The 14758-nt window shown below is 38.7% G+C and overlaps 1 protein-coding gene across 3 annotated transcripts; it reads right to left on the reverse strand.

Annotated features, from left to right (window-relative positions):
- Positions 1–803: 803 nt before the first annotated feature.
- cdc42ep1a (CDC42 effector protein (Rho GTPase binding) 1a) lies at positions 804–10437 on the reverse strand. Of its 3 annotated transcripts, none has more exons than XM_057359065.1 (4): positions 10328–10437; positions 4191–4445; positions 2410–3363; positions 804–1436 (listed from the first exon to the last, which is right to left on the reverse strand). In XM_057359065.1, the coding sequence occupies exons 3-4, from the start codon at positions 2861–2863 to the stop codon at positions 817–819; spliced, it is 1074 nt and encodes a 357-aa protein (XP_057215048.1). In that variant the 5' UTR covers positions 2864–3363; positions 4191–4445; positions 10328–10437; the 3' UTR covers positions 804–816. The 3 variants fall into 3 exon arrangements, with proteins under 3 accessions (XP_057215048.1, XP_057215049.1, XP_057215047.1); XM_057359066.1 differs by lacking the exon at positions 10328–10437 and adding an exon at positions 8143–8294 and having other exon boundaries at positions 2410–3247; XM_057359064.1 differs by lacking the exon at positions 10328–10437 and adding an exon at positions 8143–8294.
- Positions 10438–14758: the final 4321 nt, after the last annotated feature.

Genomic DNA, 14758 nt, shown 5'->3' on the forward strand with positions numbered 1-14758 from the left:
GTAAAACTGCATTTTCTAAAACATTTATCAGATGTTTTTACACAGCAGACGTTTTCCAGATCTACAGAGATTTAGCAAACATCTTACAGATGTACATGTGCTATCAGGGAATTTGTGCTTTTAAATCTACATGAATGCAAAATGTTTTAATTCTGTGTCGCAGGTAAAGTGGTTTGCATAGTAGATATAAGTTGGCTAGCAGAGATATACGTCCGTTCATACTTTTACAATGATATTACTGTACACTACATAGAAAAAAGGTTTACTTGAAATCAAAATATCGCAAGTTCTGAATATCTGAGTGGCATAAAGTTGCCATTTCATAGCTTTTGTTTAGCAAAATTGCCTCTATTACAAAGCAACCATAACAGGTCGAATGTAACTGGATCAAAGCTAATGTTTTAGGTAATGAGATCAAAGAGAATTTGGCTTGCCAGAATTATCTTATTGGTTGGCATGTTTTATGCATCCCTGTACAGTATATTGAGTTTTTTTTGTTGCATTTTCCATGGTCAGGGCAGATTTGCTACGGCCCTCCCCTTGGAAGCATTATATCAAAAGTTCTTCATAGATCCATTACACCTGAAACCAAAATCCATTTCAGAAACATCCAACGACGTTTTGGTAATGTTTCAACTAATTTCAGAGGAATATAAACATCACCACATGGCATTTGTAGCGTGAATGCTAATCCATCCTGATGCATTCAGTACAGGGCCTACAAACCTGTCAATCATCAAAATCCAGCTTTCATTTTACCCATTACAAATCTTATTAAAAGTGATTTGATGTTTTCTTTTGAGCCATCTCATACTGTTAGACTTTGATCTCCTCTTCCTCATCAGGATAGTTGTAGGGTCTCCTCTGAGAACGGTTGGCATCTGCATTCCTCAGTCCTCCTCCGTAATGACGTGCCAGCACATCTGCAGCCCTCTGGAAACGTTCTGGCTCCATGCCGTGATCCTCAACAGCGTTCGAGAACATCACATCTCCCACCTTGGATTTTTTCAGCGACTCGCCATTAACAAAGTCCGAATGCTTCCACTCTCCTCCGTACAACCGCGTCCTTCCATCACCGTCTTCTCTCAGGAGGGAGTCCACCAAGGATGTGGTCGCATCCGAGTCGACGTCATCATCAGTCGATCCTAATGCCAGAGTGGGCTCACACGTGGTTTCACTGTAGGAAATGCTTTTTTCACATACAGGGCTGTCAATCATGGCGAATACCTCAGACATGAGGGAAGGGCCCAGATCGAGTGTGAAAGAGTTCATGGAGTCCGAGGGACTGACGGAGTCTGAGCAGGGGAAACAGGAGATACCCGTGTCGGTGAGGGAGCCTCTGTGGATTTCAGGAGGGCATGATGGGGGATAGCTGCCCTGGGATTGACGCTCGGTGCGTGACAGCCTCGGCAAAGTGACGAAACCAGACTCTAAACCTGCAAAAACATAATAAGTGTTTGTTGTGAGAACTGCAGAACTCTCTGCATCCAGAAGATGGCGGCGACGCACAGATTGAAGCATACACAAGGGTAGCAGAAAACCATTTATGCCATGTGGTCAGATGCCAAGTTCTGTCCATATAGAGCTCTGTAACAGTGCAGACTTGGCGAGATGACTAATTACAGAAAAACTGTAAATGTTTACGAATAGCCTACAGAAACACACTTTATGTTATTGAAAACAGGACTTGATATTAGCATGTGTTTGGCAAAAATACCTCATAGTTCCTGGTCAGAACAATATAAATGTTCAGCTTGAGGGGACGATATTTTAACTTTAAGTAACAGTTTAATTTTGGTACCACATATTTCTTGCATTAATAAATAAACTGCATGTGTGGTAAAGGAAATGTTTTAACTAGACTAATAAATTAAACTAATAGCTAATTTTATTGAGCCCTACAGTCACGATATTCAGGAGATTGTTTAGATGTGTATGAGTCTGTGGGGGTTGTGCTTTGAACAGGCCGTCCTGTCAAGCAACCAGTGAGGCATGTTTAAAGTATTTGTAAGGGTGAGGAATAGAAATTCAGACACAGATCGCTAACCTTTGATGCCCGGTCTTGTGTGGTAAAAAAGGGAGTCTGGGATTGGCACAGGTGGTCAGATAGTTTATCACTTTTTATGTTTGATCTGCCTTACTTGTAGGTTAGTGGGACAGAGATGTAAAGTCAATACACTTGACCACTAAAGTGCGGGGGACACATTTACGTTATATTAAAGGTCCCGTGTGTAATTTGCTTGGAGGATCTATTGACAAAAGCAATATAATATACATAACTATGTCTTCAGATGTGTATGAAGACCTTGCATAAAAGCGTTATGCTTTTATGACCTTAGAATGAGCTATTTCTAACTACATACACCCAATTTGTGAGTGCAAAAACAAATCACTGATTGATGGACTCACCGTACATGTAAGTAGAATTTTCTGGTGTCTTGGGTGTACTAGGAAAAAGCACTTTCACAGTACAACCATTGGGTGAGTCCACATCCAGACGGGGCAGAGAGATGGCATTTTTTATGATGGGAGAAATGGGTGGAGGCGGGGGTGAAAGGTCCTTGGAGCCACCACGGGGCCTGTCTGGGGTCCTGCGGACATGGCGGAGAGTTCGGGAGAAAAATCCCTCATTCTTCTCTGAAGTTGAGGAAGAGTCTCCATCTGTGTTGTTTCCTGCTCCGCCGTGGTTGCTGAGGAACGAGGTGTCGCCAAAAACATCCCCTCCGCGGCCAACGTGCATGGTATGGCGGAAGTCGCCCAGCGGGGGGCTAATCATGTCCGGGGTGAGGTCACCTTTAAAGCGACGCTTTCCTGAGGAGTGGGACACTAGGCCCTTCAGGCCAGAGAGTTTTCCCAAGTTCATGACTTCTCTGGATAGAAATATTTCCTGAGCTGATAAAAATTGAAAAACTGTACAACCCAAAATGTATTTTGGAAAAAAAAAAACGATGAGATTTATGTACAGAAAATTATACACGCATCACCCTTGAAGCCTCAAATGTGAATCAAGACTCCAAAGAACAGAAGTTTTAAAAGCTCCAGCTGAGTGGAAAGTGTCTTAGTACTGGTGTTCAAAAAGAAGACAGATGCAGCTACGTCCCGTTTTTGTCTTTGGTGTTAGTTCATATCCAGAAAGATTCAGTGACGATAAATGCGAGCTGAAAATATGCATGACTCCAATTCCTGAAAACCTCTGCTGCGTATGTGGTCAAAGATTCTGGGCTTCACAGTTGTTCTGGGTTTCTGGCTTGGAAAATATAAGTTCAGAAATAAATTCAGCTCAGGCTGCAGATATTGCTGTGGTTTAGGTCTGTAACCATGCACTTCTCCTTCAGTATGGTCCAAAGAGGGCTCCTACATGCTCTAAAAGATTACATATTAACAAAATAAACCTTTTTTCCTTAAAAGAAAAACATGACATGCTACAACTTTTACTGTGAAATGGATATTTGGAAGAATGTTCTGGGGCATCATTGACTACTATAATAGGAAAATAAATACTATAGTAGTTAATTGTTCCCTAGAACTGTTTTGCATCCCACATTCTTCAAAATATCTTCTTTAGAAAAGAAATGTATACAGGTTTGGAACAACTTGAGGGTAAGTAAACGATGACTGAAGTTTCATTTTTGAGTGAACTATCCCTTATATATTTCCATGTTGAACATTCTGGAGTAGTGTGACCGAGTTTAATGCCCTTTAAATGTCTAAATTCGGACTGCTTTGACTTCTCAGTCATTCACTTTAGACTGTGGCATAAACGTATTTACAAAATCTCAGTATCGTGGTCATTCACCTTAAAGACATTTTGTAATTAAAAGCATCTTGTAATGACTTGAAGGCACTTCTCCAGTCTGTTTCTCAAAGCGACAGTAAAAAACGTCTTCCTCATATTTCTAATGTTGAAAGCCTATTTTCCATATCAAAAACTAACTATAAAGAATGGTATTAACTGGTTAAATCCATTTAGTAAATGAAAAAAATCTGATTGTTGAACTATATGTGTAATCTGAGTTACTGATTTCTTAATTATTTCATGGTTGCCTTATAATGCCAGTCATATAATATATATTTTGCATTTTGCATCAGCTTTCAACAGACATTTGAGTGTGATAAACATTCTGATAAAGACATTTAGTTAAAAAGAGCCAAAGACACTATTAAAAACATATTAAGGAGTGGCAACATACCTGGATAAATCCTATTGTCTAATGACTGTGTGCTTTCTTCATCCAAGTTCATTCAGTAACCTCTAGCCTGCACCCTGCTGGTGTGTGAGACTGACTTAATCCCAGACACTGCAGGCAGCCTCTCTACTTCATCCATGCTGGAAAGAGACTCTCCTCATTCCTTCCAACTAGCCTCTGCTCCTGTTCCTTTGTTTTGATAGACACGACAATCCAGCAGCCAGCTCCACAGGATTCTCCCGGGGGAGGCACAGGAGTCTTTAAAAGGCAATAAATTAAATAATAATAATCTGGATAATAGTACGTATTGAGAGAAGCTCCTTCAGTATTGGTCATGTCCAGAATTAGCCCCTGATCCTTCTCCCCAAATCCCCTCCTACCCCCTTGTCTTAAATCCACTCAGCCATCCCGGTTCGATGGGTTTCTTGTAAAATTAACAGATCTCCTGTGTTAGACAGCGAGACAGGTGGATGTGTAGCACAGATCAAGATAAAAAGACAGTGGAGTCCCATAACCTGAGACCACGTAAAATGCTTATGTTTTGGATTTGTTGAGTTTTTAATGTTACATTTTTATTATCAGTATAGAAATTACACATTGGACCTTTTATTTTTTTAATCCCAGGTTTTCCCAAGTGGTCTCAGAATATTGGACTCCGCTGTACAGTAATTGCTACAGTATTCAAATATTATAGTCAACAGGGCTCGACATTAACGCTTGTCCGGCACAAGTGAATGTTTTGTGTGGGCAAGTGAGAGAGACTTTTACTTGCCCGACCGGAAAAGTAACTTGAAGAAAAACCAGTGCGACATTATGTAGAATAATAAGAAAATGTGCATTAGACAGAGCTGCGTGTTTGTCATGGTTGTGCTTGTTTGTGTGTGACAATAATCAATGGCGCACCGCACTGAGTCCATGCGGACGCGGAATCCTGTTATTTAAATGTCATCTGGCTGTTCTGAGTGAATTACGTGCACAGTTTAACATACAACACGAGTGATGGTCGAGGATTTATCTGCGTCTGCACTGTATGAGGACATGAACACGTGAACTTCATCTCCAGAGTTGCTCTGAGAGTTTATTTTACGATCGTTTTATTGTTTGAGTGAAGCTATCGTCAAACAAGCGTCTTGTTTGAAGCGTCTTCCCGAAGACCCGTCAAAATAAAAGTCCCCTTAAATTGAACAGACAAAAAATACTGTAGCGTACTATAGTATTTGCTATTGAAAATTGAAGTGCCCTTGTAGTAAATTGATAAACACTGTATACTATAGTAAAGTTAAAAACAACATAGTAAGAATTTTACTGCAGTTTACTATAGTAAATACTATAGTATACTACAGTAATTTATCTGGACAAATATACCACTATTGTATAGTAATAAAGGAAAAACACAGAACTTAGAAATATTAAAACAAATTTAGGTAATCTAAAAATGATATGGCCCTAATTTATCCATCTGTATGTAACATTAATGTCTTTTGTCAGTTATCTGCCTATTCATAATGAGCTACACTTGCACATTTCTGCCTGTGCTACCAAACTTTAAACCTCTCTAGCACCAGTGCTATGTGCAAAAAAAGTTAACTTACAGCCTTAACACTAATAATAATTACTGCTTGCCTTTGTTTTATAGCAGTCAAGGAGAGTAGGCCTATAACCAAATTCAGGCGGCCAAAGCGGACACTACTTAAAATGCTTAGAAGCAAACTTGACCAATCTAAATCCGAAACAATTATATCGATTATATTATATTATAATTCAAATGAAATATCATTTTTTTTATCTTTGGACAAGTCATTTTTGTACTCGGACAAGTGAATGACAAATTAACTTATCCGAAGGACAACCACATGACAATGCTTAATGTCAAGCCCTGGTCAATGTAGTGGACTTTTGGATATGTGCTTGACATAACCCAGTGCTTACATTGACATTTAGCAGGGCTGCTGTTGCTTCCTGACATGAAAAATGGCCATAGACAAAGCCACAAGATCTTGAAACTCTTGCGACTCTTGCTATTAACAGTAAACATTTCAATTATGTCTGTGCAAATGCATTGTTTGAATTAAGTAGGTGTGCATGTCAACCCTGTAAACCACAGTCTAATAGAAGCCGTGTGTGTGAATGAATTCCCGGGGGAAATATCTCGGGACTGTGTCTATTACAGACATCAAGTACAGTACCCGCATCCCACATTGGAAACACGTTTTGGAAACACACAGGCTTCCTGTATGTGGGTATATGTCAGAGATCTGTCTGATCTATCTAATAGCATTTGGCTTTTGCAACCCTCTACTGCAGATTTATGGTGTTGTTAAATAAGTGATGGGTACAATAACCATCGCTTTAGACAAAACGTTTCAAAAAGTACTCTTAACCTATTTTATCTTCTCTCTGTGCTATTTCATGGTCAGTTTGGCTACACTACTTTATAACCCAGTTAACTAAGTGGACAAACATTCAAGATAAGGCCTAATTTTTCTCTTTCACCCAATGACCTCCGCTCCTTTCTGGGCTCTAATTTGGTATGAAGACAAAAAGGACAGCCTATAGCACTAAATCACAAATAATGGCTTTATCAGAATAGCATATTTTTATGCACAATGCTTTGACCTCAGTGACTGTCTGGCAGAACGGGTCTATGATGGAAAATGCCCCAAATGGAAACCCAATCTTAGTGGTTTTATATGTGAAGAACAACTGCTGAAGGAGCCAAATGTCTGTCATTGCTGGAATGTGAGTCTGCAGTTACTGCTTCATCTACATAGTTGAGCTAGTTGAAATTGACTATTTGTTATACATCAAACTGACAAATAAAGACAAATAATTGACAAATAAGAAAGAATACATATAAGTGAACTTTATGTTATCCCAGTTATAAGCGACATTTAGGCTACTAGTGTTTCTCAAACGCTTTGAGTACTTCGATCTGGGGTGAGATTTGTCATCTGACCCGCCTTACCATAAAATGACCAAATCCAGAGAAGAAAGCTGTGCCTTTTATAGCCTGAGAGAGCTCTTTGTGATGTCATCAGAAAGAAATTCTACCATGGAGCCACTAATGTGCAAAATAAAGAACTGGATTGCTCATGACGTCATACTATTGAATCCACCCCGCTGCTACGTTGCTATGCCCAAACACTGTTTAATAAAAGCAAATTATGATTTCAATGAGAAAACAGTTCAGAGTGACCATTTTTATATCTGAAATCTCACTGTTGTTTGTTCTGTCAACGCAAACATAAGCAATAAAAGGGTTAATTACTTAAAGTTGTGATTTGACAAACTGAGTGGTTACGTTCATCTTCATTACAGTAGCGGACACATAGACATAATAAAAACCAGACGGGGCCGTGTATTACAAATGACAGTGTTCATTCTGAAATCTGTTTAATCTTACTTTTAAAAAGTTTAAAATATTGCATGTTTTCACAGTTCATTGATTTATTTGATCACTGTTGAACTTTGGAATTTGGTCAAATGCCCTCCTGACTTTGTGTTTTATAAACTTACCTGACTTGGTATAAATGAAAACATTAAAGTAGACTGAGTGTTACCAGTCCAGTGATTAATGTTCATGTGAAAAAGCAGTTCAAGCATGTAACTAACTTAATTGATCTATTCTGACAGGATTCTAACTCGTCAATTGTCTGTCATTACTGTAAGTGAGGTTACAGTGGCGCATGCACGCATACTAATTTTACAGCAGCACAGATTAGGTTTCATGTCAAGGAGCCGCACCGTCAATCACACAATAATTTACGAGTCCATATGTTAAAGACTACGGTTTCTTCGAACGAACACCGACTCTACTGCTAAACCATTCACTGGTACCAATGAAACAAACTTAAACTTCACTTGTGTGTTCCCAAAAATGAATTCACACATTTCGAGTGCTGTGACAAAAATAATCTATCGCCAATGTGACAGAACTCAAAACTATACAACTCACCTTGCAGTTTTTAAGTTTATCACGATCCAAAAGGCGATGAATAATATTTATCTCCACAAGCGATAGGATCCTGCTTACATTCTGTCAGACGACTTTTTAGAGAATTTTCCCTGTGAGAAGTAGCGGTAAGTATGTGCTGCTGCTGGAAGATCGTCCACTCTCGACTGAAGGAGTGTGTGGGCGGGCATTCCAGCTGGAAAATATATCATTTATCCAGTGTGTCTAAAACGACGACTTCGTATCTGTTGGTCGGTCGAATAAGGTCAAGAAAGTTATTAAATATTTAAATATGTGAAGTTTAAGCGGCACTATATATATCTAAAATTAATGACGCAGAAAACTAAAATAGCCTACTTTTATCAACTGTTTTTGTTTTACCAATTCGAAAATAATTGGCGGTGCCATGCTACATTGAGGGTAATTTAGCCCTTTGTAAATTTAACCATGGTTTTATTGTACTATGGTTTTTGGCCATATGGTTTTACTACAAAAAATATACACAAACAAACACGCACAAAATACGGCTACTGTCGACGGTTTCATCAGACGGACGCATGCGCCTGGCCCGAAGTTAACTTCTGGTCTGTATTTGGTTTTAATATAACAATGTATTTCTTAATTTAATTAATATTAATTTCTATTAATATTTTATTGTATATTAATCGTATTCAATTAAATTAAAACTACTGAACAGTTATTGATTCTTTGCGGAGGTCTACTGGAAGTTAAAGGTGTCATGAATTAAGACATCAATTTTAACCTGAGCTTTTGTTATATCAGAGGTAATCGGATTCAAGCGAACATCCTGTAAGTGTCAGAACTGAAAACGCCCTTGTTACTGAAATGACAACTTTTATTGACACCAGGCCCAGCGAACGCCAGGTCCTGGAATGTACCTATCTATGACGTCATTGATAGGTTGAACACCGCCTCCACAGAAGAATATCAACGACTACTTATCTAGCCCCACCCACTGGTTTGCGCATGACAGTAGTGAAGTAACACAAGTGGCGCGGAACCAGATAGAGCGAGCAAGCAATAAACATGCCGTTAAAGATTGCAAAATATTGTGCAGTGCCTGGTTGTGGAAGGTCACAGTCGCTGCATACCTTCCTTCGGATTCCAACAGTAGGATTTTTTTTAAAGACGTTCCTGCTCATGTGGGTAAAACTTTGAGCGTTTGTTCGCTTCATTTCACAGCGGATTCCTTTGTGAACAAGGCACAGGTTGACGCTGGATTTGCGGAGAGACTAGATTAAAAAGCAGTGCTGTGCCGTCAATATTGGATCTGACAGGAATGGGGCAGCAATCTAATGTGAGTAAAAATATATGTACGATGCGTCACTGTTGCTTTGTTAGAGATCGCTTGATATATCCTGATAATCTGTAACCTAACGTTACGTGTCTAACCAAATTCACAGAAGGCTCCAACTAAGTTTACTAAGCAACTGCTATCCAATCATAGAAGTGGGCGTTTACTTCCAAGTCTTCAAGGCGGCACGCCCATTAACACAGAGTGTTTGTTAAGCCGGCCTCAGAACCCGGGTAGAAAATAGCCTATTACTTATTGATTTTGATGTTTTTGAATGTAAAAACCACGCGAACGTCACAAGTAGACCCTCAGACAACAGTATAAAACAATAAAAAGGCCCAGTTCATGACACCTTTAAATTTGTTTATGTTGTTGCCGTTGAAACCGCCCATAGTAAACCACAGATTTTCCATGTTACTGATTAATTAATTTTTCTTAAAAAATTCCATCATCATTTTTACATCAAAGCAGGATGTGTTACTTAGAGCAAAGTCTTGCATTTAAACTATTTGAATAAAGCACCCTTATGTGAGATTATTTGCCTTTTTCACCAGGGATTGCATATCAACTGTGTAAATCAAAGTGAAAAGATCAAAGTCTAGACGGATTCAGTTCTGGTGTCACTATCGGGTCAAAATAATTCATAACCCAGAGCGATGTTGTTGCTGTAAGCAAATCAGTGGATCAATGAACGGGTCAGATCCAAGAGCAATGCGTGAGCAACAGTGGTACATTGATTGTGATTCAGAACAGTCCTCTTGCATGAAAAATAAGCAGTAGTAATACACAGATTCATCTAAAACCATTGCATATAGTATAACACACATGTATATAATCTCAGACAAGACTGTCATCCTCTTGTCAACCACATACCTTGTCCCTTGTTTTTCTCTCTGTTCAACTTTCATTGTCCCATTAAGATCCTATATCTTGTTCATCCCAAAGTAAACACTTCCCTCTGCTCAAGCATGCCAGCTATTTGCTGTGAATAACATGTAGCTTTTGGACACTGTTCAGATGTTGGTCCCAAAAGGGAGGCAGGGACATAATTTTACGTTTTCTTTCCCCCTTTTCTCTTCACAACAGTCTATCTTTTCCTTTTCCTGCATTCGCTCTCTATACAGTTCCTCTTCCTTAATGTGCTTTGAACATTTGTAGTTTTGAGATCTGATTTGCATTGTGAATCATGCTCCTTCCTCAAAGCCTGATGTGTTTTTTGCTCCTATACATTATGATAACAGAAAACGTGTCCATTTCAGCATTTTTTTCAAAGTTTTTCGCAGTCTCCCATAAACCCGCTGCTGTTCAGACCCGTGATTCCTGACTCGAGACCGGTGCCAAGAAGGAAAAGGTTCCAGCAGAGAATTCTTAGCTTATCATGGCAGTGTTTATTGAGCTCAGATTTGAGCGATGTCCTGCGGCTGACTTTCCTCTATGTATGCTACCTCCTAATGAACTCTGGGTTAACAAATAGCGCACGTTGAAGTTTATAATATCACGTTTCACTTCAAAAGCTTCAAACAGACCACAAAGGCATTTAAACACGCATTGGGTTATTTTTGCCTGTGAGTTGATGATGACAAACGGCTCGGAGAAAACAATGTGATTCTTTCTTTCCCACACTTGATTCCTTTTCTTGATTGAGAGGTGATTATTAAGAAATGTAAGATAAGCTTATTGAGATTTGTGTACACATTGTTTCCGTGCTAGTGTTATTTATAGTTTCCACCCTTATGAGATTTGAGTTGTTGCCTGGAGTTTTTGTTTATTTCCTTTTTTACTTTCATCCTGTTTTTGACTTGTGTCAAGGTCTCTAAGAAGAATACAAAAGAATCTATTAAAATATACTTTATTGTCCTGTCAATGCAAATTTGTTTTGTTCCATCTAATACAATTTTACAGAGTTTTTCCACATATAATGTCAAAAAACTGTAATTATACTGTTTTTACAGATTTTTCATGTATTTTTCAAAATACTGTAAAAAAGTTAAATTACAGAAAAAGACAGCAAATTTACAAGACGAGGAAAAACTTGTAATTTTACTGAAAAAACTGTTGTTTTAAGGTTTATTTCTGGCACCCCAGCTGCAGGAAAATATCTGTTTTTTACAGGATTACAGGTTTATTTTTGAAAATACGGTCAAAAACAGTACAATTACAGAAAAATACTGCAAATTTACATGAAATCGGGGAGACATGTAATTTTACAGGAAATTTTACAGGAACTATTCTGTTTTTTACTGGATTTTTTACAATGTAATAAATAAATGATTTGCATACTCATATGGAAATTCAATACACCGCTAGCCTATGTGTGTTAAAAGTGTGGATTTGCTGCCTGCATGCATATGCAAAGTAGTTCAACTCCACTAGTCTTAGTATGTGACTCCAATCTCTTTGTTTAGACTGAGCCATCATCTCTTGTAGAGATATAGATCATCCTGTAGTTTCTGTGATGAGACCATGATTAGACACTAATTACCCCAATCCACACACAAACAGCATGCTTTTAAGTATGCACACTAGATTTGTGTTCTTACATGGGTGTTTTTGCTTAGTGTTTTGTCTATGATATTGAGATTGCGTGTCTCGCTTACAGCAAAATACGGTTATTAGATGTCAATAATGTAATCCAAGATGGAGTTATGGTGTTGCATAATTGTGACTGGACTCTGTGCCAAGGTCGTATATTCGATTTCCAGGGAGCACATACTAACAAAAAAATCAATACCTGTAATGTGGTTTTAGATGAAAATGAAACACGTGACTATGAATTCCAGTGTAAAAGCATAGTGATATCCCTAGAAAGCAGATGTTTAGGGTTTCGAAAAGCAGGTGGATAATGCAATGAAAAGGATAAGAATCAAAGGCGCTTTAAAAGTACCGAGGGTACAGGAATGGAGGTGGAGGCTAGAAACAGAGGCTAGTAAAACAGGATGAATATTTCCCGGTGAGAAAGGATGTCTCCTCAGGAAATTACTTTCACACAGGTTATGAAGCTTGCCAAAGTAAAACTCTGTCAGCATTTCAGTTTTTTAATCCACATAGTAGCACACACTACTTTGACAATGCATTCAGTTACAGTTTCAGTTACAATTTCCTGTTCACAATAGTGGATCTCAGATGAATTAATATTCCAACAGTTGAACATACTAAATTTACAGGAGCTATTGTGTAATTCCAAAATAAACATGAAGTTGAGAACCACAAGATCTTGCATTTTTGAGCTTTGTAATTAGAAATGTATATCGAAATCAATGCTGTAAATCAGGGGTCTTCAACCCTGGGTCCGCGGTGGAACTGCAAGGGTTTCGCTAATTACCGTTTACTCACACTTTTTGTTAAAAATGTAAAGCATGGGTACAGAAATATTACAACCAATGTTCTCTTTAAGCCGCGCACGTGAGCGGCCGCGCGGACTCGTTGAAGCTCCCTGCGAAGCTCTGCGTGCGTGCAGATACAAACATCCATTCAGGCAGCGGAAGCAAGCAATGGAAGAAACGTTACATCTGCATCATAAAAAAACCGGTAGGGTTAGAATCAGTGCATTCTCTGTCTCCCTTCCGATAAAAGTACGCATGAAAGGAGTTGCGTACAAATAAAGTGCATTCTCATATGTTTCTGAACTTCTGTTCAAATTTGTTAAAGCTGTAAAGCGCTAATTTGAGAGCCAAATGACACCACACCGCTTCTGCATTGTAAACTCTGACAGAACTATCGTACGTGTTTAAAATCAATGAAACGCGCACCGTGCAGTACTGATGGTGAACGTCAAACAAGTTGCCCCGAAAATAACGTCGACTCCTTGCATCATGTTGCTCTCCTTAGTCTGACATGATGCTCTGCAGAAAAAAACTCTTGTTAATTTTCGTGTAACAGCCGCGACAATGCTGATCCACGATAAATACAACGAGCTCAGAATGATAAAATAGCGGTGTGTTCTGCAACACACAGATAAGTGGAAGAAACAAAAGAATGACACTTAATAAAACGGCCTGATTTTACAACAGAATGCATAAAATCTGCACTATTTCTTTCGTATACACCTCTACCTCGACTAGAATAGTCTTAGTCAGTCATCTCATTGAAGCCTTAATAAAAACTAAGGTTCAAATAAATATTTAATTGTCCATAGCACAGTAAAATGAAAATGTTTGATGCTGCAAATCCCTTAAAATAATCAAGCAATCTATATTAATAACAAAAATAATACACAGAAAAGTATTTAGCCTATGTGCAACAATAGCATAATAGTGCTAATGTAATGTCTTAACATAATATTGCTGTGACAATAGGGTTGTTTCTATTTAAATAGCTTTGTTTACACATTTATTATAAGGGGTCCCTGCTCCATGCATCTCTCATCTAAGGGGTCCTTGCCCCAAAAAACGTTGAAGACCCCTGCTGTAAATGAATAGCTTGCTGAATGTTTGTTCAACTGACTAAAAATTCCTGCTTTGTTTTCCTGATTCTGATTCTATGTCTAATTGTTGCACCAGGACACAGACACTGAGCCCAATGAGCCCCAGATTTTCTATTTAAAGTCCATTAGGAGCTAGAAAGGAGCATTGGCTCGAATTATGAAAGCCAGATGTTGCCGTCTGAGACGGAAAACTACAATTTTTAGTCCGTGCGTGTGGGTGTCGGGGTGTGATGGGGGTGGTTTTATGGAGTATTAAATGTGTGAGAGGATATTATATGAGAGAATTCTTTCCTTCTGGTGTGTAAAATTGAGCTAAAACATAAAGACTGCGAACCATGCAGACCAAATAAACGTGTAATTAGAATAAAGCATTAAAGTCTACATTCTGTAAGTGCATGAGAAGCCAGTCATATTCATGACTCCACCTGCTTCCTTTCGGCTTTCCTGAGGAGCTAATTGACTTCCTGTTGGGAACATGCCCTTTTTGGGCACACGGCTCCTTGGAACGGTGGGTGCGATGAAAATGGGGTGGAGGTGTAGCCTAAAGAATTTGTTTGGACTACATCCTTGCTTCCGTGAATTCTGCCCTGTCAGGAAGTGTGACTCGGCCCAAACAATAGGCAATTGTGAGACTGGATTTGAGCTAGCAGGAAACTCAACACACACTAATTTAAACACACATATGCACGTAGTGCCTAAGCAATAAAACAGTCAAAGGGAAAGCAGTAGTTTAATTGTCTTTTAATTTGTACTTTTGATGGTGGCACCCCAGTTGAGGCACAATGGTTTCCATAAAAACAGCTGTATCTCAATAAAGACAGCTTACATATCTGCGATTTACAGAGAGTACTCAATTTAGATTATTTTTAAGTCTACCGTGC

This window comes from Triplophysa rosa, linkage group LG18, assembly GCF_024868665.1.
Source record: "Triplophysa rosa linkage group LG18, Trosa_1v2, whole genome shotgun sequence".
Taxonomy (NCBI): Eukaryota; Metazoa; Chordata; class Actinopteri; order Cypriniformes; family Nemacheilidae; genus Triplophysa; species Triplophysa rosa.